Source organism: Odocoileus virginianus, chromosome 6 (assembly GCF_023699985.2).
Source record: "Odocoileus virginianus isolate 20LAN1187 ecotype Illinois chromosome 6, Ovbor_1.2, whole genome shotgun sequence".
NCBI lineage: Eukaryota > Metazoa > Chordata > Mammalia > Artiodactyla > Cervidae > Odocoileus > Odocoileus virginianus.
Genome location: NC_069679.1, coordinates 14,862,283 through 14,886,685, shown reverse-complemented (window position 1 = coordinate 14,886,685; position 24,403 = coordinate 14,862,283). Strand labels below are relative to the sequence as shown.

General features: G+C 44.2%; 1 protein-coding gene across 6 annotated transcripts; it reads right to left on the bottom strand.

The window, feature by feature from the left end:
- Positions 1-75: 75 nt before the first annotated feature.
- Positions 76-19,596, bottom strand: C6H14orf93 (chromosome 6 C14orf93 homolog). Of its 6 annotated transcripts, none has more exons than XM_020909599.2 (7): positions 19,540-19,596; positions 8,573-9,588; positions 5,909-6,229; positions 2,165-2,226; positions 1,835-1,938; positions 1,078-1,190; positions 76-811 (listed from the first exon to the last, which is right to left on the bottom strand). In XM_020909599.2, exons 2-7 carry the CDS (start codon positions 9,170-9,172, stop codon positions 392-394), a joined length of 1,620 nt encoding a protein of 539 aa, XP_020765258.1. In that variant the 5' UTR covers positions 9,173-9,588; positions 19,540-19,596; the 3' UTR covers positions 76-391. The 6 variants fall into 6 exon arrangements, with proteins under 6 accessions (XP_020765258.1, XP_070324965.1, XP_020765287.1 ...); XM_070468864.1 differs by having other exon boundaries at positions 8,573-9,384; positions 19,540-19,573; XM_020909628.2 differs by having other exon boundaries at positions 8,573-9,384; positions 19,456-19,544.
- Positions 19,597-24,403: the final 4,807 nt, after the last annotated feature.

Here is a 24,403-nt window from a genome sequence, read left to right as displayed (position 1 = left end):
TCGCAGCTACCACCAGGGCCACTTCCCCAGAGCTTTGAGTGAAACTAGCAGAAAAAAACAACTCAGAGACCAGGGCACATGTCAAGAAGGCCTGTTTCTTTGACCCATACTCCTCCTTTTCTCATCCTAGGCTCCTCCGAGGCACTGTTTATGCTTAGGAATAAGCATTTTCGGGCTTGCCATTCACAGTTGGGGTGTTTTTCCCCCATGAAAATAAGTCCTTTTATCCCACCAGAGCCGCTAGCTTCCACTTCCAGCGGAAACTGTGTTAAGAGAGGTGGGTTTGCTTCTTCAGACTGTAGAAGACATCTCGTTATTTTGGGAAGCCCTGTGGCCACCCCTTTCAGGAACATGGGGAGTGGCAGATGCCAGTTATTCTTGCTTTTAGATCTCACTCATCCTTTTCCACCTTGATTTCAATGAATGAGTTCAAGTCAGGACAGCAGGTTTTGTGGGCTTGGTCAAAAGATGGGGAGACGGGGCCATTCTCATCACCTCCCTCATCCTCCTCTTCTTGGAAATTAGGATTATAAAGTTCTGGTGGAAGAAGCTGGGCCTCAGCAGAAGGCAAACGGTCTGAGGGAGGCCCATATACACGGTTGGCTTTGGTGCCATGCTTAGAGTTGGCATCCAGGTGATAGCAGAGCTGCGTGAGGCGCTGGGCCCGGAAACGGGGAGGCCGGGCCACCCAGACACCTGGCTCATTAAGACTGTCCTCTTCATCTGACATCAGCTCCTCTGTCACATCCTTCCATAGACGTTGGTCCTCAGGGCCAAAATGCCTCATGATGCTGGATCGGTTGGCAAAAAGCTAAGGTAGGAGCCCAGGACAGAGATTAGGAAGAGCAACACACCACGCATTAGGTTTGGGGAAAGGGTTTGGGTAGGAGGAAAGCTGTGAAAAATCTGTGCCTGAGAGAACCAAGTTCTCAAGAGAACCCAAATCAGATCTTAGAATTGGCTCCTGTCTTCCTTCTCCTCCACTCAGTCCTGTTCTCAGAGGCCACACCCTCCCACTGTGGCTTATTAGGGTTTAGAGTTTAGCATCTTTTCTGAAAGGAAAGCCTAGAAACCTACCCGGTATCTGCGACTTCGAAGTTTCTTCTCCTCTTTCTCCTTCAGGCCTTTAAAGGGGTTTAAGGAGTTGCGATACTCACGCCTCTTAGTCAGGAAGTAGGCTACACAGGCTCCTGGTGGGGAGGGAGAAGGGAGGCAGCAGAAAGCAGGGGTCCTCAGCCCCTTTTATTTTTGCCGTAACACTACCAGATGGAAGAGGGGAGAACCACTTTTACACGATGGGCTTTCTGGGCATATCCATCAGCATCTATTCATTCCTCTCTGGTGTAGCTCTCTCTGCCCCTCTGCATCTCTAAAAAGACAACTCTGATGCTTCTGCAACTCCCCTCCCCCAACCGCAGTCAAACCTACCCCATTCTACTCAGCTGACAGCAGATCATAAGTACTTTTTCAGCAGACACTTTCTTAATGCTACAGACAAATAACAGAAGAGCACAAGAAGTAGGAAACCCAGGACGTGGTATGTAGGGACAAAAGGGGAGGTCTGAATTCTAACCTCCTTTTCATAACACCCGAGACTCGGGCTCTGTATAAGCATCATGCATGATGGTGTTCTAGCCCCTTCCTTCTCCCATTTTCATTTCAGACTGAGTAGGGGAATAAAAAGACAATCCTAGGTGAAAAAATAGCCCAAACCAATTTTTTAAGTCCACTATTTTCAAAACCACCTAAATCAGAAATCTCCATAGGCGTCTTCTCTGCTCAGGAACAGGGGATGAAGAAAGGCTGGGGTGCAAGTTAACTCGGTCTTTCTCACCTTTCAGCTCCTTGTCAGTGTAATTGTGGGGACTTGTTACCAGCTCTTGCTTGAGCTTTTCCAGAAGGAACTTCACTACGGAAATATTCCAAGAGGATTTGATGCTGCCACAAGAGAAGAAAGTAAATAAGACAGTCAGCATTTTAAAAGCTAGACAGAGATTCCTAGCACTAATCAGCTTTGTGGGAAAGCCCTCCATGGCCTAAGACACGACACAAAGGGAATGGTGAGGTGGAAGCCCTAGCTTAGCTATTATATTGGAGCAGCCCCCCTCTGCTTCCCTTTCCTTGGCGAATTTCCTTATGATCTTTTCCCTCAAAAGGATCATACCTTTCAGACCCATTGAATCTCTTGTCATTGGTGATGTGGTTATGCACATTATGGACCAATTTCTAGGGGAAACAAACAAAACACAGAATCAAGCCAGGAACAAATATGAAACCCTTCTCTGGTCCCTATGGGGTTTTCTGCATGAATCTTGCCCATGGCCTAGGTACCATTTTCTGTTGATGCCCTTTTTTAGCCAGAGAGCCTACCCATGTTAGTGTCTCTAATGGACACCCCCCAACAAACTTTTTTTTCCTTTTCACTTAATTTGTGTGGAGCCTTCAGAATTATTCTGGGTCTTGCTCTTGCTCTCAGGGACTGTGGTCACTAGAACACAGGTTTTCAAACATTTCCACAAACATAGTAAGGAGAAAGCAAATATACAACAGGGCTACTTCAAGTAGACACATTTCTCGAAGCCCCTTTAGTCAGTCAGTAGCTCAGTCATGTCTGATTCTTTGTAACCCCATGGACTGTAGCTTGCCAGACTCCTCTGTCTGTGGGATTCTCCAGGCAAGAATACTGGAGTGGTTTGCCATTTCCTACTCCAGGGGATCTTCCTGATCTAGGGATCAAACCCGTGTCTCTTGCATGCATCTCCTGCATTGAAACCCCTTACTCTTGTAAATTAAAAAAAAATTTTGGTAATGTATGTGTATTTCTCTTAACATAAAAATGTCTTCCAAAATCTTCCAGTAAAACTGGTGACCCAGGAAAATGTCCCAGGTATATGCCTTTGCACATTACCAACAAATCCCAGGGGTTCTAATATCATGGTCCAAAAAACACAAACCTGAAATAACAGAAATGTGAAATGAAAGGGAACTTGGAGGCACTGTCACCCAACCACCCGTTTTCATCATTAAACAGGCTATCTTTCAGCTTTGCTTATATACCTTTAATGAGGGGCTTTCACTAGTTTTTGTCTCAGCTACTATGAACATCTCTAATTGTTAAAAAAAAAAAAAAAAAATTTGCCTTAGATACTCCAAAATCAGACCCCAGTTTTGCCCTAATAGCACCTGAAGTATGAAGACAGCTTCCATGTTCTTCAGAGGTCTTCTCTTATCTGGTCTAAACACCAAGTCCTTCAACCAGTCTTCATGACATAGTTGCCAGACAGACTTCTCATGAAACTATGACGCTCTGGTTTGCCACTGTTCCTCTTACAACATGGCACCTGGAACTGAATCTAACTCACCCGTTGAGGTCTGGCCAAAGGGAGTATTACTTCCCTGAGTAAAACTTTATACTTCTAGGAATGAAACCCAAGATGCTGTTACCTTTCTTAGCAACCCCATCCCTACTCAGTGTCACAGGGTTCATTCATAGTAAGCCTGTAGTCAGCTCAAGTCCATTTTTCACACAGATTACTATTTCCACCCTTCTGCAACTGTTTTTTGTTTGTTTGTTTTTTACTTTAATGCAGGATTTTACATTTCTTCCTATTAAATTTAGTTTTGCTGTTTCTGATTATATTTTCATCCCAAGGTCCTTTAGTCAATGGAAATTACCCAGTCCCAAACTGATGGGATGCTGATCTCAGGATTTCAGCTTCGTATTCAAAATGCCCAATTTCGCTTCTTACTCCTATGACTGACTGACCATATCAACTTAGGAAATTACTGTTAACTTTATGACTAGGTTCTCCACTCCATAAAAAAAAGAGTTGTACTAGCTTCATATCTGATATAGTTATTTTACCTTTTAGAAGTCCAAACTTGAGAAATCACAAGGGGATGGGTGAATGCTTCAGAAAGAATTTGAAAGAGTTGCAAAAAAAGAAAAAAGATGGGGGAGGAGTTGCATAGCTTTCCAATTCAATTGACTTGGAAGAGATCAGCTGATAAAAATCAAACCAAGCTTGAAGTGAAAAGGGAAAATACTCTAGCCAATAATAAGTGTTAAGACTAAAGAATGCTGGCTCACTTGCCTCCTGAGCAAGCTAAAAATAAATAATTTCCCCAATGGGTGGCTGGATCTGCAGCAGTCCAAGGAATTAAGGTTCTGATTTGGGCCTTTTGGATCCCTGGCAGAGCAGCAACCTACAGCAGCCTCAACAGATTGGAGAGATGACTCTGGGATTCCTTCCCAGAGCTACAGGTTGGAACAGTGAAGATCTGCAACCATCCCTCTCCCTCTGAACCCACAGACTCACACAAGAGCATTTTATATCTTTCTCTGTGATGGGAAGCAAGACTCCCTGACTGGTCCACTTGCCCATCTTCACATCCTACAACACCGATGGCTGAGCATGCTTCCCAGAAGGCACTGTGCCAAGCTCTCCAAAGGGCAGGAAGAAGTCCAGCCTCACCACTAGACCTCTCACTGTAGGCAGTATGCACAAGAGGAATTGAACTGACCAAAAAAATCCTGATTTTATGCAAACTGTAATTATCACACATATATTCTGATTTAAACACTAAGAATTTGGGGGAATTCTCTTGAAATGTACTTCTAGGTATAAGCCTCCATTTCTGTCACTGGCAACAACAGTGTCTTGTTGGACTAGAAATCAATGACAGAGAAACTAAACCTACTCCCCATTCTTGATGAGTGACATGTCATTGAACGTAACCAAAATCTGAAATAAAGGTTAGAAATCAGTTGATATTGATTATGAATGGTGTCTTCTGGAAGGGGGAAGAAAAGAATCTATCAACGTTAAAAACAAATGAAAGAGAGAGTAAGAGTAGGATCTCTTAGAAAAAAGGAGAAAGAAGTAATATAAATAAAGGAGGTATAAATGGTAGTCAGCCACTTTCAATCTTTACTAAGGCTGTAACAAGGAGAAATGGGTTCTATACTCTGCTGAGATTTCACTGGATGTCAGTGGTGACCACCACCCTTGACCAGAACTCTCAGGTTACCTCATATGCTATTATCCAGAGACTGGAGACCCATTACAGTCTCCATTAGAAAGATGTCTTGGATGACAGAGCTGATCCAAAGGTCTGTGGTCACCCTAAAACAGGGTTTCTCAACCTTGACTCTAATGACGCTGGGTAACGGGTGGGGGTAGGGTCAGGGGATCCTGTAGATTGTAGGATGTTTAGGGATGCACTAGGGCTCCAAGCCACCCACTCCAGTGTTCTTGCCTGGAGAATCCCAGGGACAGGGAGCCTGGTGGGCTGCCGTCTATGGGGTCGCACAGAGTCGGACACAACTGAAGCGACTTAGCAGCAGCAGGGCTCCAAGCCACTGTAAGGTTTCAGGCAGAACTGATTCAGGCCAGTACCTTCCCTTCCAAGAGCTCTGAGAGTCACCAGAATCTTCTAACCTTTATCCCTGAGCTGAGTGTCTAGTGGTCCTCTGCATCTTTGGGGTATGGGACCACTTCAGGACACCTTGGCCTTTCTGCCCAAGGAGCCCCTTGCTGCTTGCCTTGAACACTGGTTATCTGCAGGCAGTTTCTAGTGCTATCCTGCTGCAGTCAATCTGCTGAACCCCATAAAGATCTTCCCATCAGAATTATGAGATCACCAGGAGACATGACATAATTCCCTTATCTTTAAATGGAAGATATATCAATCTATCCGGAAGAGCCTAAACAAGTTCCACTGATAGCAAGGGGCTGGTCTGTCCCTGGGCTAGGGAACAGTCTGTCTCCTCCTTGCCCTTCCCACTCCAGCAGGCTTCAGGATACCATTCATTCCACATGGGACAGTTTAAAGTCAACTCACATTTCACTCTTCACTTATCTCTCCAGACGGAAAAAAAAAATGTATAGAAATTGAGCTCACTCACAGAGAGGACCAGGTCCCGCTTGCGCCTGGAGTTCTTCTGCCCACTTCCTCTGGTCCTGCACGGGGAAGAAGTGAACCCTAGAGACTGTCTCAGCTCCCCAGTTCCCCCAGGGCCTGACTCTTCCAAACTCCCTTCCAGGGCGGCAGCAGCACTGAGCATGTCCTCAGGGCGGGGTGGCTGTAGCTTGGTTCCATTTTCTGGCCCGGTCTCTGAGGTTGCCCGCTGGATCGCCAGTTGTGTGACTGGTGAAAGCTGCTTGGCATAAGCAGGCACCAGCACCCGCTGCACTGCACCTTCAGAGGCCACATAATCGTCCACCAGCTAAGAACATACAAAAAAAAAAACCACCCCTATTAGCCAGCCAGGCTTGTGGGAACCTGGTCAACCATCATTCACTGGTAAGTATGATGAGCAGGGAGTGGGGAACAGGGGGGAATCTAACCCAGTCTTCAGTGGCTCATGGCGTGTTTCTCTGGGACTCCGGTGGGAACGTGGGGCAAATATTTCTTGCAGGTACAGGGCCTCTTGGGCTTCCCTGGCGGCTCAGACAGTAAAGAATCTGCCTGCAATGCAGGAGACCTCAGTTCCATCCTTGGGTTGGGAAGATCCTCTGGAGAAGGCAATGGCTACCCACTCCAGTATTCTTGCCTGGGAAATCCCATGGACAGAGGAGCCTGGCAGGCTAGAATCCATGGGGTCACAAAGAGTCAGACACAACTGGGCAACTTTCACTCAGTGGGTCCTCTCATCTTGGGTCATTACCACAGGACTGAGTGTAAGGACAAGGCAGGTTTCTGATGCTCTATTTGTGAGTAGTCATTTATGCTTTGCACCTGAGTATAGGTAAGGTAGCTAGGTAAGTGTTTTGCTTGAAAGGGATTGAGGGAGAGAGAGATGATAAGAAAACCAAGCAAGAGAAGGAGTGAGAAAATAACAAGAAGAAGGAGAAATAGAAAAATGGGAGCAAAGGAGGGAGATATAAAGTCAGAAACCTCTAGAGAGGCTGGCACTGCCTTCCCCCTCCCCACGCCCTGCCCTCTTCCCTTTGTGGGGCCAGCGGGTGCCCTCACCTTGATCCTGCCCTGGCTACATCCGACAGTCGCTGCCCTGACATCGGCTTGCCTGCCTGCGCCCTCACTCAAGGACACACAGGGTAAGAGAAGGAAGGAGGAGGAAGGGAGAGGGAGAGGAGAAGAAAGGAGGGGGATTTCTGCAGCCAGGAAAACAAAACAGTGAAAGTAGGGGGGGGGGGGACACAGAAAGAAGCGGGGGAGGAGGCTGAGATTTATAGACCTGTGAGCTGCTTTCTGTGCTGTGAAATCTAATTCCATCCTGTCGGCTTGGAAGCCTTCCCTGCCAGAAAGAACCACAGCTCAGGGCACTGCCGGGCCTGGTGCCTCCCTGCCTCCTCCCACCTTCCCAGCAGCTCCTCTGACAGCCCCAAACCAAGGATAGTGCCTGGGGGCAGACTGGGCCGAGTCTCGGGGCCCTCACCCACCCGTGCGGCTAGGCCTTGGTGGGGCAGTGCCCGGTTGCAGTATGACCCTGGAGGTGGCCTTCATTCCTCAGGTCCAGCAGACGGGCTCAGAGTCTCAGGCCACCCCCCCACCCCCCCCACCCCCGCCCCGTTCTGCTGCTCTCTCTACTCTTGCCTGGGTGTCGGCCTTGTCGTGGGGGGTGGAGGAAAAGACAGAGGGCAGAGGGAGGACGCCGTGGAGGAGAGGGTGGATGGGAGCTGACAGACCTCCCACTGTCTCTCAAGTGGCAACACATCTGTTAGCTTCACATCTCTGAGATCTCTAGACTTGCTCCATCTCCTTTCCAGACTTCCATGTGACATTCTTCAGTTTTTACTCTCAGCCAGGATTTTCCTGCTCATATGGCCCTGAGCAGTAAAGAACCTGAAATATCAGTGTATTTCTATGTCTTTTCTGGCTCACAAAACAGGCCCGTTGGCTTCCCTCTTCCTCCGTACGTGTTATTATCCTCTTAGGTAAACTCTCAACTGCCCATTTTTCCTCATTTTATTTCCTTTCCTCTACTTCCCTCCTGCCTCACCTCATATTCTCTCCCTTGCATCAATTCTTCTTCCACTTAGGTTCAGCTTTCACCTCTGCTTTTTCTCCACTTTTTCTCCTTTCTGAACCCTTCATTTCCAATGGCCTCTTTCCCCTTTTGCACCTGTCGGCTACTAGCTTTGCCCTTTCCCTCCCTCATTCCCTGCTCTCCCTCCCCATCTCTGCCTCTCTCCCCTCACATCCCCATCTCTCTCCTAGTCCTGAATTCCTCTTGGCAAGCAGAGGGCCCGTGATCAAATATGAATGAGTCGTCTGTGCATGGCAGGCATCCTCGCCAGGAGAGGCAGAGCCCATGGAGCCATCAGGCAGTTGCGGAGAAGGTGCCACGCGGCGCGACAGAGCGGGAGGGAGGGCAGGGCAGCCCCGATGCCACTCGTGCCAGCAATGACCTTCCACCAGAAAGGCCACGGGCTCAGAAAAACAGGAGGGCTGACTCTCTCTGACAAAGGAGACTGGGTACCCTGCTGTTGCATCACTGATACCACCAAAAGAAAGGCTGAAGGGTGGAGAGAAGACAGAGAAAGAGAGGAAGGCCAGGAAGGGCACAGGGGAGCAGCTTGGCTCCTGTCCTGTGCTGTGTACTCACGGGGTTGAGCATCGGGGGCCCCTCGCCCGCAGTCAGGGCGCATCCCGGGAGCCGCACATCTCTCTGAGCTGCCGGGAAGCCCAAGGGTCCGGGCCCCCCCGCCGAGGCCGCTCCCAGCTGCCGCAGCTCCTCGATCACCACCTGCACGCCACTGCCCACACTGTCACACTCCTCCTCCGCAGCCGGCACGGCCCTGCCAGCCTCCCCGGGGCTCTCCTTGAGGGGCCCGGGCTCCTCCAGCGGGGAGCTGTGTGCCCGACTCTCCCTGTCTTCATCCGTGGCCGGTACCTTCCCTTGCCTCAGCTCACCCACTTCCTCCTGGAGTCGTTTTAACAATTCGTTGTTGGCCCTGGCGAGACCCAGCGCCGCCTCGGCCAGACCCACGGCCTTATCCACCCGCTGGTAGATGATATGCAGGAGCTGCTCGGAGCTCTGGACAGCCAGGCCGTGTCCCGTCACGGTGATCGGGGTGCTGGGAGGAGGGTTCCCGCCCTGACAGCCTGAGCTGGCCCCACTTGTCTCGTTCTTACACGCACAGCAGCAGCATCTGGCCTCGCTGCCACTGGGAGGGGAGAAGAGGATGGTGGCGCTGAAGGACATGGCTGTCGAGGCGGGAAGGGCGGTGCTCACGCTGCTGGACTGCTCCACAAGTGTCCCCAGCCGACCGGACCGCAGGAAGCACTGGCCTCTCTGGATTCACTTTCCTTCCTCATGGAGGGTGGTCAGAGGAGCCTGGGCACCCGGGGTTGCGTTCTCTGGAGCAGTGGGCTAGCCGTGAAGGCGCACACAGTCCATGGCTGCCTCTTCTCGTCCTGCAGAGTGCAGAGGGCCTTCTCTGTGCAGATCCCGGGCTGCCCTAGTCCCACACACTGGGGGGTCACCCTCACCCCTTCCCCATAGGGTGGGCCTACAAAGGCCTTCCCGAGGAACTCGGTTTCAGAGGGTGGAAGGCATGAAACCCCCCACCACTCCAAAACTAAGGAAGGGAGAGGGGACTCTACAGGACCCACGGGCATCTGGAAAGATTAGAAGATTAAGGAAGAAAATGTAGATCTGTCTTCTCCGCCTCTCTATCTTGGCTGTAATAACAGTATTGCATTTTATTGCTTTGACATCATTCCTTAAGGAGTTCAGAACACTTCACATAGGTTAATCTCATTCACACTACAGCTCTAGGAAACACATATTAACCCAGGGCCAGAGAAGAGACATGCAGAAAACTTATATATCTTTTTCAAGGTCAGGGGAAGACAGCAGAAACCAGTTATTGCTACTTTCAATCTAGTGTGCATGTGATTTTTTTCTTAAACTGATACCACTTTTTGTTGACATAAAGAATCATGATTCTACGATCTCTATAATTTGCATACAGATGCATTCAGAATAATACTCCTAAATAAGGAGGAGGCCAATCAATGCAGCCTCCAAGACGCTGCCAACCTCACACTATTATATCATTAATGCTTTGGGGATGGGCAGGGAAATGAAAGGAAAACCTGGATGGGAGAATTGAGCTTCCCTAACCAGGGCTGCAGAGACCCCTACCTTCACACTTTGTACACCTGGGCCTCCGGCCTCTGCAACAGAAGCTAACTGTTCTGAATGCTCCAGCTGGAAGCCCAGAAAAATCACCTCCAGGGCCCCTCATCTCCGCTCCTCATGCTGCTTAAGGGAGCGGCAGAGCTGAACAGGAGTTTCTAAGTAGCCCCATGCTGCCACTCTGCCCACACAACCAGCCCCCAAAAAGAGAGATCAGAATATCAATGATAAACCAAACTGCCTCTCCTCTGAATCACTGTAGTTAAGCGCCTAAACTACTCCAGGAGAAAAAGAAGAAAAAAAGTGTGGGAGGGTTTGTACCACTGAGAACACTCCAAGGAACTTCATATTGTCATTTTCTAAATGACACTTGATTATAGAAAAAAAGAATCTTTCTGCCTGAAGCTCCCTAAGTGACAAAATCTTATGTTTACAATTTCCTCAAGAGATACGTTTCTATCTTACCCTGTAAATTATATCATAACACCACAATTAAAAGGAGAGGAGGAGGTTAGGAGAATTTTCCACATACAGAAATTTGGGGTTTTATTTTTTTTGAATCAGCAATCTCATTTCAGAAACAGGCAATATCAATGCCTCTGAGGTACTAAAATGTAAATCTGATAATGCATTTTAATTACATTTGGTTATTAAAGAATAGTCTTTAATTTGCTCTTTCTACCCTTTATATCGAAGAAATGCTTTTCTGTTCTAGATATTCACTTCTTGAAATAACGTAACTCAAATCCATTTACTGCTTCTCTGTCATTAGAGTCAGTGGAAAGCAGAGCTAAACCTAAAAATCTAAAGGTTAAAGTCAAATTAAAACTAAAGGTTAAAGGAAAGCACTAAGCAATTCCCAAGTCAATTATAAATGAATCATTAATAAATCCTTTTCCTTCCTAAATAAGGGCCTACATGCTCCTGTGGGGTTTTAACTTTTTTAAAACCAACATCATGCAAAGAGTTTAACCTGAAACATGGATGCTGTTAAGAAAAAGAAAGTTACGTAAATGATAATATACAAATGATCGCCCACTTGGGTTTAGGACTTGTACAGTAAGAAATTAAGACCTGCCACTTATGTACTATTTTACATCAACTATAATTCAGTTACAAAAAAATTTGGGGGCAGCACCACTCAGTTTGTGGGATTTTAGTTACCCAACCAGGGATTGAACCCAGGCCCTGGGCAGAGACAGCACATAGAGTCATTATCACTGGACCACCAGGGAATATACCCCCCAAAATTGAATAAATCAGTAATATATAAAATAAGCTATAAGGATATGTGTGTATGTGCGTACTCAGTCATGTCCAACTCTTTGAAACTCCATGGACTATGCCAGGCTCCACTGTCCTTGAAATTTTCCAGGCAAAAATACTGGACTGGGCTGCCATTTCCTACTCCAGGGGATCTTCCTGACCCAGGGATCGAATCCGAGTCTCCTACATTGGCAGGCAGATTCTTTACCACTGTGGGACCTGAGAAACCTAAGCTACAAGAATATACAATACAGGGAATGTAGCTACAACTATTGAAGTACAACTTTTAAAAACCGTGTACCACTGTATTATATACTTGTAACCTATGATATTGTACATCAGATAAACCTCAATTTAAAAAAAAAATTTAAAAAACTAAGGTGCATCATGTTGGGACCAACAGTAGGTATCCTTCCTGGGATCAAACTGACAACTGCTACACTCGTGCCCCAGATACCCTTTCTTGCAGGAGGCCTTCTCCCCTGCTGGCCTTGTACCTGCCTCAAGTCTTTCTGTCCCCTTAAATGGTCTTTCTTAGGTCAGCTTCCCAAAACAGCACTGAGATGGGAGTAATAAATAAGTAAATAAAATAAAAAATAGGGTTCTCATCATGCAGCACCACTTAAGGGCTATTTGAACTTGGGCCTCAGTGTCCTCTGGGGCTATCTACCTCCTCTCTGCCCACTTCGAGTGTTTTTGTGAAGATTATTTTTAATATATATATAAAGGCACCAACAGAGTGCTGGCACACAGTCAGTGCTCCACACATAACAGCTGGATTCCTGAAACGTATTGTGTTCCTATCCTGAATATCCATGCTGATGTCCTCATTTTGGGGAAAAAAAAAAAGGCAATGGCTTGAGATAGAATTTGGGGAGCTTCCCCTCTAAATTCAATATCAAAGTTGTAAGAAATTAATTCAAGCCTACAAAGATGCCTTTATCAGTACAAAACCTTTTATGATGCAAATTAGAAAGGTAATTGAGAAAACAGTATTTATAACTACTTGCTATCATGAACTGGCTTTAGACTAAGGATACTGTTCAAATTTACTCATTTTTAATTTTATTTATTTATTTGACTGTGCTACATATACGATCTTAGTTCCCCAACCACAGATGGAACCTGTGCCCCCTGCAGTGGAGACTCGGGAGTCCTAACCACTGGACCACCAGGGAATTCCCAACTCTGCTCATTTTTAATGCTAAATATATTTTCATATTTGTGTTGACATAAAATATCATACTAACCTGCTCTACGATTCTGTGCCTCAGTTTCTTTCTGCTTTTCAACTTTGGGTATAACCTAACTTTATCCATTTTAGAATGCCACATTTAGGGCAACAAATACGTGTTTTCTTGAATTAATCTGTCTATAAAACCTGGTACAGTGCAGTGTAGCACAGCGGGCATTCAAATAACTCTTTTGGGGTATCTATGGACATCATTTCTGATTTAGTTTCCCTGGGTCCTGCTAGAGTCTCTCACATAACGCCTAAGACCCTGAATAAAAAGATAAGGAAACTGGGGTTGGCAGGTATTAAAGGAAGATTTCACAATTATATTTACTAACCAGATAACAATTTAAAATGCTAGTATCAATAGCTACATGTATCTTCATTAGAGTTATATATATTTAAAAAAAAAGTGTTTCTAAAAATTCTGTCTATATAAGGCCATGCTAAAAGATGAGTCACCAAAATGGATTGCCACCTCCAAGTACTCAAGTGAAAGGAAGATAAAGTCCCTCCACGCAAGGAGCTTACAGCGCATATAAGAACAAAAGTCTAAAGAACAAAGCAAAATATACACAAGTGGCTAAAAATATAGTACAGAATAGACATATCTTGAGTTAGTTCAAAATTATAGAAAGATCAACAGAATGAAACCATGTGAGAAAGGGGTCTTATCAAAGAAAAGTCTCCAACTGAGACTTGAGCAGGTATAGGATGAACTGGTACGGTGGTAAGAAGACAAGGTGAGTGAGAGGAAAAAAACAAACATTACAGCATTTACAGGGTCCATGTGAGAGGTCAGAGCAAAAGGGCTTATATACAAAGTACAGAAAGCTGACAGTGGGCTTTGAAAACCAAGTTAAGGAAACTCTTAGATCAGGGGTCAGCAAACCTTTCTCTGGAAAGGACTAAATAAACTTAGACTTTGCTGGCCATGTGGTTTTTGATACAACCATTGGACTTTGCCATTGTAGCACAAAGGGGCCATTGATGATACATAAATATAAGAATGGCTGTGTTCCAATAAAACTTTATTAATACAGATATGTCACAAAATATTACATTTTAATATTTATATTAAAATATAAAAGCCATTCTTAGCCCATGGGGCCAACAAAAACAGGTGTAATGCCAGACTTAGACTACGAGCTATAGTTTACTGACCTCTGTCTTAAGACACTTAAAGTGGAACAGTTAGAGATTACAAGGCTGTTTAATCCTGGAGAGAAGTGATAAGAATGTACATTTGTGGATATGAAGGTTCAACATCCTAGAGAAAGGACTGATCTTATTTCTTAACTTAATAAACATGCGGGATAGAGGGATTGGTTAAGACAACTTCAAGACTGTAAACCTAAGGGTCAGAAGATGGTAACACTGACAGAATGATAGAAATGAAGAAGCTGAGAGGCCCACCAGCATGATTGAAAGATGTGTATTTATATAACATGTTAAATATCAAACTGATGGCAGCATCTTTAAATGGAATGTTCTGAAAGCAACTGGCTAGGGCTGAAAAACAAACAAGAGGAAGGTCAGAGTTGGAGTGCAGACTTGGAAACTTTAGCAGGAGGTTATATTTGAACCTCAGAGAGTGAATGAGTTCTCCAAGGAGTAAGTATAAGGTCCTTGGCAGGGGCCAAGGACAGCACTTGGAGCCAATCCTTGGAAAAGTCTTCATTAAAAAAGAATGTTCAGTAAGATGGAATAAAAAGTGTTAGGAACACCAAAGTAGAAAGAATAACAAGTGGATCTAATCAACTGTGACAAGTGCAGCAGAATGGTTAAAACAAGATGAAAATTAAGGAAATGCATGTTATTTGTCTGTGATGGTCACTGGTGCTGACTAGTAAGTTTTTGTTTGTTTGTTTGTTTTTTGTTTTTGGTAGTGGAAGTAATACTATGCATTGGATGAAAGAGAAATTGATGGAGAGAATATGGAAGCAAGACATGAAGTCAAGTTTTCTAGAGTATAGATATGAAAGGAAGGAAGCAGGAAGTCAGAAGGGACACTAGAGCCTCAGTATATTTAAAAAGCAGAAAGAAAAAAGGTCAGTGAAAAAGGAAAGGATGAACATATTAGGAAAGGATTTAGGTTTTCTTCTAGCAAGGATCCTCCCAATGTGAGAAGGCGGGCAGGTGAGCTCTTCTCTGAGTCAGCAGAGAAGAAAAAAATGAATGCAGGGGCAAAGGTTCACTGATGTGGAGCAATGAAGACAAAGATGTACACTACTGAAACATTCTTTTACGGATCTTCCTCAGTATAAACAATTCAAACTGATAAGAGAACTTTATTATAGACAGTGCTGCATTATTTGCTGTTACAACCTATTAAATCCTTCTTTTCTAACATTGCAGACTTAACATAATCATTCTTGCTTTTTTCCATAACTAGTTGAAAGTTTCAGAGCCCCTTTAACTCTGCCAACATTATTAACCTACCTAAACTTTATTCTGCTATCTTTACTTCTCAAAATGTATAACTGTTTAATACAATAACCTGTAAAGCAATCTGTGGAATGTTTGGCAGAGCAATGGTTAATTGGAATAAATTATCCAAGCAGTGTCTATACCATTATTATTAAACATTAACAGTCAACTTTTGCAATTTCAGATTGCTGATTTATTTTAGTTTATTTATTTATTTTTTTTTTAGATTGCTGATTTATTTTAAAATCAAGTTTGCATTTTTGTTCAAGAAAGAGGAATGAACTAAGACTGACCATCACTGAAGAATATATATGCCTTTTGCAAAATGCTATCAACTTTTAGAATGTTAAAATGATCTTCACTCCTATCAAAAATTTGCCAACACAAAATGACAGCAACTGTCAAACTGAAGCGTGCATAAAATCTGTGTTTGGGGCTCATCAGGATCAGTCTAATTTTAATAATGTGAAAGGAGCCTAGAAAATGTGCTTTTCAATAATTTTGATATTTTTTCATAAATATTTAGATGAAGAATGAAAACTCATCGTTGGACAGACAGTTCAGGGTAAGGCTGTCCATAATCTTAACTATCCATTTCCTCCCAAGTCACATGTATTTTTGTTAGAACTAAATATATCATACTCTTGGCAGCTCCCTTGCTTGCTTCAACCCATTCTGAGTTTGAATTTTCTGCATGACTGAGTTCACCTCCAAACTAGGAAAAATAAGAGTTTCCTCACTATCTAATAGATGTGTAGTCTATGGTATCACTGAGAAGATAAACGTTTTTATAATGGGCCCTTGACTCATTCAGGGTCACGCCAGCAATGGACTTCCTTAAATGCGATTACTGAAAGCACAGCAGTTCATACCATAATCTTCACTTTAAGAAATAAAAAGGAAAATGGCCACTTAAACCTCCTGCTGTGCCAGTCAGCCCTGCTCCTCCACCTGAAGGTGCAAAATGTCTCATCTGCTAAAAAATGTCTCACTTCTCAAAAAAATCTGCTTCTATCAGAGATGAGCTCTTTATCACCCAAGAGCAGGTAAGGAAATATCATTAGTAGTTTTTTTCTACATTTTGAAACACTGACCCAAATAGAGATCAACAAAGAAAATCTAAGACCTTGTTTTTTAGGGGTTAAAAAAGAGAGAGATGTGGACCCAGAGAGTACAGTGAGATCCTAAGAAAAGTATTTCACATAACCCGAAAATTTCAAGTACATTTGTAGAGTAGTACCAGTGTTAAAATACCTCTTTTCTTTACATTTGCTAAAATGCAACTTGGTGAGATAATGACCGGTGTAAGGTTTTCATATCCATATACCTGACATTATGGCTCTTCTGCATTTCCGGAGAAACTGAAAAATGAAAAACTAGCTCCCAAAGTTGCGTCGTATGCCCAGCGAGCCCTTGGTAAATGTTAGCTGATTAAATATTAGTCAACGATGACAAGGTGGGCACCAGGGAAAACAGAACCATTTCCGAAGAGTGTTTCAACTACAGGTAGGGCGAGCGCAGCAGCGCGAAGGCGGAACAGAGCTGAGCTCTTCCCTCGGGGCCGCAGGGGACAGGGAGACCGGTCACTAAGCCCCCGGGCAGACGGTGTGCCCTGGGGGTCTTGAGGAAGGGGTGTTCCTCACAGCGCCGCAGACAGCCGACTGACCCGAGGCGCGGCCGGAGATCTAGCTGGACCACCGTGGTAACTGCCATGGGGCCAAGAAAGCGCTGAGGATGGCGGGGGAGTTCCCGAGGAGGTCCAGCTTTGGCTACCCTACTGGTGTCCCAGCCCCTCGCGCAGCTCCAGCCTACTCGACTCTGTCGAGTCTCGCGGCTCACTGCTAGGGAAGGCGGTGTCTGCCCGTGTACCCTGCCAGCGCGCGCACGCGGGGAGGCCCCGCCTCCAGTCTCCGGGCTCCTGGTGATTGGCGGTTGGACGATGGGGCGGAGCAAGGCCGGGGACGTTACTGGCCGCAATCCACAATCACTCAACAAGTCAGGGAGGGGAGGGGCCTCTTTAGGGAGGGACACGACTGCGAGGCTTTTTCAAGGCCGCTAGACGCCATCTTTAGCTTGATTTTTTTGTTGTTGTTTACTCCCTTTTGTTGCCTGCTGCTCATAGAGCTGCGTGTACACGATTATAGGTACATTGGTTACAGATCGGCCTCATACATTAGGAGGCTTTTCGTTCCTGCCGGCCTCAGCTACAGATCTTTCAGATAACACTAGCAAGGTAGCAGTTGCCCTTAGTTCAAGTAAGTTTTCATATCTATGGGCCCCGCAGATTCCAGAGCAAAATCAACCGAATTTAGCTTTGCTTTGCCTTGGTACGAGGGCCAAGCCAACGATATATTCATGGGAGGAATTCTCTTACCAAGACGTTCAAAGCAAGAATACTGGCTAAGAGCCTAAGTTCCTTGTAAAAATCAATTAACCTAGGAAGACAGGGGCTTGGGCTGTGTACCGTTCTAGGAAGAGCTGTCTTCGAGAAGGTAAAAATGATGACGTACAATGGGGTGGAGGGGGGGGGGGAGAATAAGAAAGAGCAAAATTCCATTAATAATTCCAGCACTACTGCCATCACAAAGGCTACTTTAAGACTCTGACTAGATTTCATATATGCAGGTCTAAACTTGTGGAATGCTCCACATTTGAGACTGATCTGACTTGTATTGTTAGGGAATAGAAACGCACTCAGTACAGGTAAGAAACCCAGAGAGGTCACACAGGCTGCATTCATTACAGTGAATGTCAAGACTTGTACAAATAGTTTTATCGCCATTGTTAGGTGTCCTAAATACAGCTTGAAACTGAGTGGGACGCAAGCTGGGGGATGGAACTGTATTATCATCATACAGTGGTTTTGTTGTTCTGAAATTTGAACTCTACAGATCCTTTTTTTAAATCTCGTGATCACTAATTTGTGACATTCTAGTTTCTCCCCATATATTTCCTATCCTTTCACTCTAATCTGCCAATATAGATTTGAATACGCTTTCCGTATGACTCCTAATAGGAGACAGTGGTTCTATAACAGAATTAAGTGAGAAAATGGCTCCTGTAACCGACGTACTGCCCTGAGGCTGTTGCCCTATAATTCAAACACTTCTGTCCATGACTCTTATCTTAGGGAGAACGTTTTTCATTCCAAAAATGCAACATGGTAACCAAAATGCACTTCTTATCCCTCCTATGTATTATTTGCCTTTGCCTCCTCTTGGCCCCTCCCCCATCACCACCACCAAGAACGGTTTTAGAGAATTGGATTTGACTGGATTATTTTCCTGATATTTTGTCAGCTGTGGAGTTATTCAAACAAATCCCAACCTATAAACAACCATTTTTGTCAAAAAGCCAAGAGAGAACTTCCCTTATGAACACACCAACCAAACCACACATAAAGGCCAAAATATACACAGCTGTACATTTAAGAACGTGAGACAATAAAAAGCAAAACCACTTAGGCAAAACAGTCACTAAAGAAGGCTTTAAACCAGAGTCAATAAATTGCTTACCCTCATTTGCCACGTGGACTGTATATTCCCTAGCAATTATTTAATTATTCAGTAAGTTGATACTTTAGAAGAGCAGAAAATACAGTAAATGCACATAGAATCAAAGTGCCTAAGTAATTCTATGCATAGGATTGCTTCTAGGCTGTAGTTTGCACATGAAATCCTGTCTGGATCACATTTGGGAACACAACAGGAAAAAAAAAAAAGTCCACATCCTAGGGGCTGCTTTGCACACATAAAACCAAACGCAGTCGCTTTTAAAAACAAAATCTGATACGGCACATATACACACACTGTACATATACACAAAGCACAAAACCCCAAGATAAATCTTTACGAACTTGTTTCAAAACACACACACACACACACACACACACACACACACAGTCTTCATGAAAAATGTGGGTAAGACACATTGTAAAAAGGGCTTTGACCCCTCCCCCAGGGAAATGAGTGTCACAATTATAAAATACAAACATTTTTAACCTATTGGCCTTGGACAATTGCCACATTCAAGCCACTTGGTTTTGGTTCTGGAAGAGGGTGTGTAAAACGCACGCAAACAGCTCTGTGAGGGAGCCTCAAATCTGTTTCCTTCGACGTTGCCTGTGGCAGAAATTTACATTATCCCTTCGGCCCGCTTCAAAAAGAAACCTCTACTTCCCAAGAGGCTAAATTTTTAAAAATCCCTCGACTATAAAAATTTACCAGCTCTTAAAATGTGATAGCAAAAAGAAAAAAAAATCTCTATAAATTTGGCTGGAAACAGTTGTACACGGTCATCCTGCTTCTCAACTTCTTGGTATATTTAAAACCTTGACCAGGAAAAAGAAAGAGGAAGAGAGACAGAAAAAGAAATGGGGGAAAGCGCACATTCCCCTTAGCAACAGTTTCCTCACCCCAGCACTGCCACAGATCTCTATTTTTTAAAAAACTTGAATACACACACAAGATTAAGGAGAAAAAAAATGGAAAAAGGATACCCGAAGGTCGTATGGCTCTTTGTATTCGTGTGTGTGCAAAAAGGAGGACTCGCGGAGCCCGAGCCGGCAAGCCCCGCCCCTCCCCGGACGCCAGCCCGGATTGGCCATTGGCGGCCGCGGGGCGCCCCGCCCGCGAGCACACGCGCAGCGCCCGAGGCGCGGGCCCCAGGGGGCCCCTAAGGGCCGCTCGACCCCCGACCCCGGCCACCTTCCGCTCCGACCCGGGCGACCTGGTTGGCACCTTCCGCACTTCTCTCCCCTTCCTTTCACTTTTCAGCCTCCTCTCACCCTTTCCCATGTTTTTTCATCAGTGAACCCTGGCCCTTGTCACCAGCATAAATAACAATCCAGTAAGCGAGCACCTTCTCTGACAGTTTGCTAAATTCGGTTAACTAATCAGTAAAATTCTAGATTGGGATTAAGCATCAGGCAGCCCGTGTGTGGGGCGAGTTCCACCCAGGTGGAACTCTCTGGGTCTTGTCGGTTGTTAATAACCCTTCCACCTTTAAATGAACCTTCAGACACTTATGTGGCCTCCTTCAGGTGAAAGGCAAAGTAGCCTTACACTTCTGGCGTGGTTTTGCTCAATCTTCTCCCCCAGTTTTTTTCTCTGTCTGGTTAACACTGCATTCTCAAGAACCTAAATGGTCCCCCTTCCCCTCCCGCATGAAGACCTGGTTGCTTATACCTGCATTATAAACCACTCATAATCTGCAGGTCCTAAGCCCCTGTTTATACTTACTTCCCACTGCTCTTACTTCTTCACTCCTGTAATATTCCTTCGCTCACGTGGTCTCATCTGCCTGGAGTAATGCCTGTCTCTTCTTCTCAGACTTACCCAGTCCAAGCTCTGCTCGCCGCAGGATAGGCCAATGGATCTGAGAGAGGACGTTTTGAGGCAAGGAAGATACTTTAATTGGGGAACCGGCAGACCAAGAAGATGGCATGCTCAGTTCAGTTGCTCAGTGTCCGACTTTTTGCGACCCCATGGAGTGCAGCACACCAGGCCTCCCTGTCCATCACCAACTCCCAGAGTTTGCTCAAACTCATGTCCGTTGAGTCGGTGATGCCGTCCAACCATCTCATCCTCTGTCATCCCCTTCTCCTGCCTTCAGTCTTTCCCAGGGTCAGGGTTTTTTCCAGTGAGTCAGTTCTTTGCATCAGGTGGCCAAAGTATTGGAGCTTCAGCTTCATCATCAGTCTTTCCCATGAATATTCAGAACTGATGGTAGGCTAGCGCCTCAAAATAACCGTCTTATTGGGGGCTGGATGCCAGGTTCTTTTATAGATCAGAGAGAAGCAGTGAGGAAAGTCAAAAGGCAGAATAGAAAGGGAGATGCAGTGGGGAAGTTAAGGGAAAGGGTCTTCAGTCTTGCAAAACATCTCCAAGGGAATGTCCAGCCTTCAGAAGGGGTGAGTTAATCTCTTCTATTCATAGGTGGGCAGGAACAAGCTCTCTCTCCCTGAGCTGAACAAAGGCACTTTAGTTTACAGTCAAGCAGAGGGGCAGGATCCTCCAGACAAATCTTTGAGTAGTAGTATTATAATAGTAAAAGCAAGTCAAAGAAATAGTTTCCAACATGGAGTCAGAATTGGCTTCCCCCCTGCAAGAAGACTAGTCAGTTTTTATCCATTTTTCAGCTGTTTGAGTCAACATAGACCACTTCCTTCTCTCTTCTATCAGCATGATCTTCATGTTTACTTAGGAGCACTTAACCTTACCTTGTTTGTTTCCCATATTTTAGTAGTTTCACACTAGGAAACTGAGGATCATCTCTTAAACTTTTTTCCATTCAGGAGATTTAAAAACAAACAAAAAAATTTTTTAACTGCAGCAGCTGGTATAATTATAGACATTTAGTAAGCACTGAAAAAAAAGTCATTTATAATTGAGTGAATTTTTTTCCTAGCTAAAACACAGATCTTGAAACTCAGATCCCACAACAAAAATTTGCCTTCTTTAGGAACAGTTCAATGAGCACTTACTGTGCAGGGATTGTTATGAACACTTTACATGTGTTTACTTATTTAATCTCCACAGTTATGGGGAGGTACTCATTATCCTCATTTTATACCAGTGGATGAGACTAAGACACCACAAGGTATAATAATTTGACTAAGGCTATATAGCTAGTAAGAGATAGACCTGGAACATGAATTCAGAAAATCTAGCTCCATAGCCCAAGTTCTTAACCGTTATGCCTCACTGGCTCAACAGTACAGGTTTAAAAAATATTGTTATCTGATTTCATCCTCACAACATTCCACAAGACAAATGGCCTGAACGCTTCTAAAATATCAATGTAATGAAGTCACACACAAAGGTGAAGGGATTGATCTAAATTAAAGGACAGTAAAGAGACATATCCAGAAGATAGCAAAGGACAGGGAAGCCTGCCTGGTGTGCTGCAGTCCATGGGGTTGCAAAGAGTCACAGACTTAGTGACTGAACAACAAAATGCAAAATGTGATACTTGATTGAATCTGGGTCAGGGAAAAAAAAAAACTATAATGGACACTATTGGGATAATGGGGGAAAACTGAATATGGGAGATGAAATATATGAAATTAGATAACATGATTGTATCAGCAGTGAACAGGCAGGTTATTGGCATCTCCATGTTATAGGAAACAGAGGATCAGGGAGAGGTTACTCAGGTCTCATAGCTTAACAGATGACTGACCTGGACCCCAAGACAGCTGTCTCATTCAGCCTCCCAGTGCTGAAATGCTTCCTCCATTCACTGTTGGTTCTCAAAGTCCAGGATGTTCTTGATATAATTTGCTTCCCAGCAGAAAGGCCTATTGCCTCCAAGTGTTTTTTTTTTCACCCCAGCAGCACTCTAGCTTATACAGCAACCCAGGCAACAACTGTACCTATTACATGAAAATGAGGTTGCATTTGCTTATATTCTTAAGGGTTATAGACTTTCTGTGTTTCCTTTCCCATGTTTTCCATTAATTATTTCCTGCCAGCCAGGAAATCACTGGGAAGACATTTGATAGGAATATACTAGAACATCTCATATCCTCAAGTTGTACAGGTGATCATTTTCAAAAATGTTAGGATAAAGGGAAAACAGAATTGTTAACAACAATTATTATAGCCAACATTGAGGGTTTACTAGGTGCTAGTCACTCTACTTCACTTAATCCAGTCTATGAGATAAGTACTAATATACTGCCTCTTTTACTAATGAGAAAACTAAGACTTAGAGACGGAAGGTGTTATATACCTCAGGGTTACTGAGCTCATTAAACAGTGGAGTCAGAACTTGATTCCAGGTCTTCTGACTCCAGGGCCTGTGTTCTTGGTCATTCATTAGTCTCTGACTAAGTTGCAATCCACTCTGCCTTGCTATGTTATCCTCTTTTGCTTTCGTTCTCAGTCCATGAAAGAGAAATCTGTCTTCCCTCTGATTATCAACAGAATGTTCATAACCCCCATATAACATCCCTTGGGATATATCTTTAATTATGAGTGTATTTATACAAAGATCAGAGTTAATATGGAAAAACCATTTTCTCTTTTTTGCCCACACCATACAGAATGTGGGATCTTCGTTCCCTGACCAGGGATTGAACCTTGCCTCTTATAGTGGAAGCAGAGTCTTAACCACTGGACCGCCAAGAAGTCCAGTCATTTCTTTTTAAGTTTCTTTTTTTTGCCCCTATGGTCACAGGGGAATCTTTGGTAGAAAGTTCAAGTAAACCATTTTTGTGCTCTTAGGTAATAAGAATAGGGAGAAAATGCACCGTTTTCATCTAATTACAATTTAAAATTCTAAAGCATTTGAGATTTCAAATGTTAAACTTCACAGATGACTTGTCGATTGAGGAAAAGCTACTTATTTAGCTTTGAATCAAGCAGATCTCTTTAGTATTTTAAGCTGTTTCTGTTTAGTGAGATCCCAAAGGGGCCCCTCCATACAGTGAAATCTAGCTTCTCCTGGCACGAGGCCGGGAAGCTGATTCTGACAGTCATTCATCAGCACACGGAGAGCATTTTAGAACAGCAGTAGAAGGAAATCCAGAGTCGGCTGGGGCTGTGTCCTCAGAGACACTGGAGAGGGAAGAGTCTGAGAGTGTTGAGATTTGGAGAAATGGCAGGTTACGGAAAGGTGGAAGATAATGCAAAGGAAAAGAGAAGGAAGACAGGCAGAAGGACATAGCACTCAAGGAAGAGTGAAGAAAGGAGTTATGTTGTAGCAGGAGTGAAAGTCAATTAGGTTTTCAAAGAAAAAAGTTATGGATTTGATGAATTGTTAAATGCAAAATAAACAGTATAAAGAGCTGGGATGTCTTCCTTTCAGTCAGTTCAGCCGCTTAGTTGTGTCCTACTCTTTGCGACCCCATGGACTGCAGCATGCCAGGCTTTCCTGTCCGTCACCATCTCCCAGAGCTTGCTCAGACTCATGTCCATCAAGTTGGTGATGCTATCCAACCATCTTATCCCCTGTTGTCCCCTTTTCCTGCCTTCAATCTTTCCCAGCATCAGGGTCTTTTCTAATGAGTCAGTTCTTCACATAGAATATGTAAAAACAAAAAAAGAAAAAATACAAAAAAATTAAAATTCAATAACGTAACAAATTAAAGATTGATAAATGCAAAGTAAAAGGAGGAAGAGGAAACGAAAGATCAACGTCAGCTAATATACATAGAAGAAAGGACAGAATGTGAAAAACCAACATTTGCAACCACCAATGCAAAAAGTGATTCAGTGGATCATCAGTGGATGCTAAAACCAGTGGGTTCAAGACTGTGGGAGAATAGGATATTCCCATGATTTCAAATAATCATTCTACTTACTATTAATTTACTCACAGTTAATTACAAAGGGCAAATGTACCTTTATAAAGGAGAA

Coding starts and splice junctions, on each gene's coding strand:
- C6H14orf93 (XM_020909599.2), bottom strand. CDS start 9,172: ATGTCCTTCAGCGCCACCATCCTCTTCTCCCCTCCCAGTGGCAGCGAG. Junction 6,230..8,572: donor GGCCCCCGATGCTCAACCCC/GTGAGTACACAG, acceptor GTATGTTCTTAG/CTGGTGGACGATTATGTGGC. Junction 2,227..5,908: donor AGCGGGACCTGGTCCTCTCT/GTGAGTGAGCTC, acceptor TGTTTCCCCTAG/AAATTGGTCCATAATGTGCA.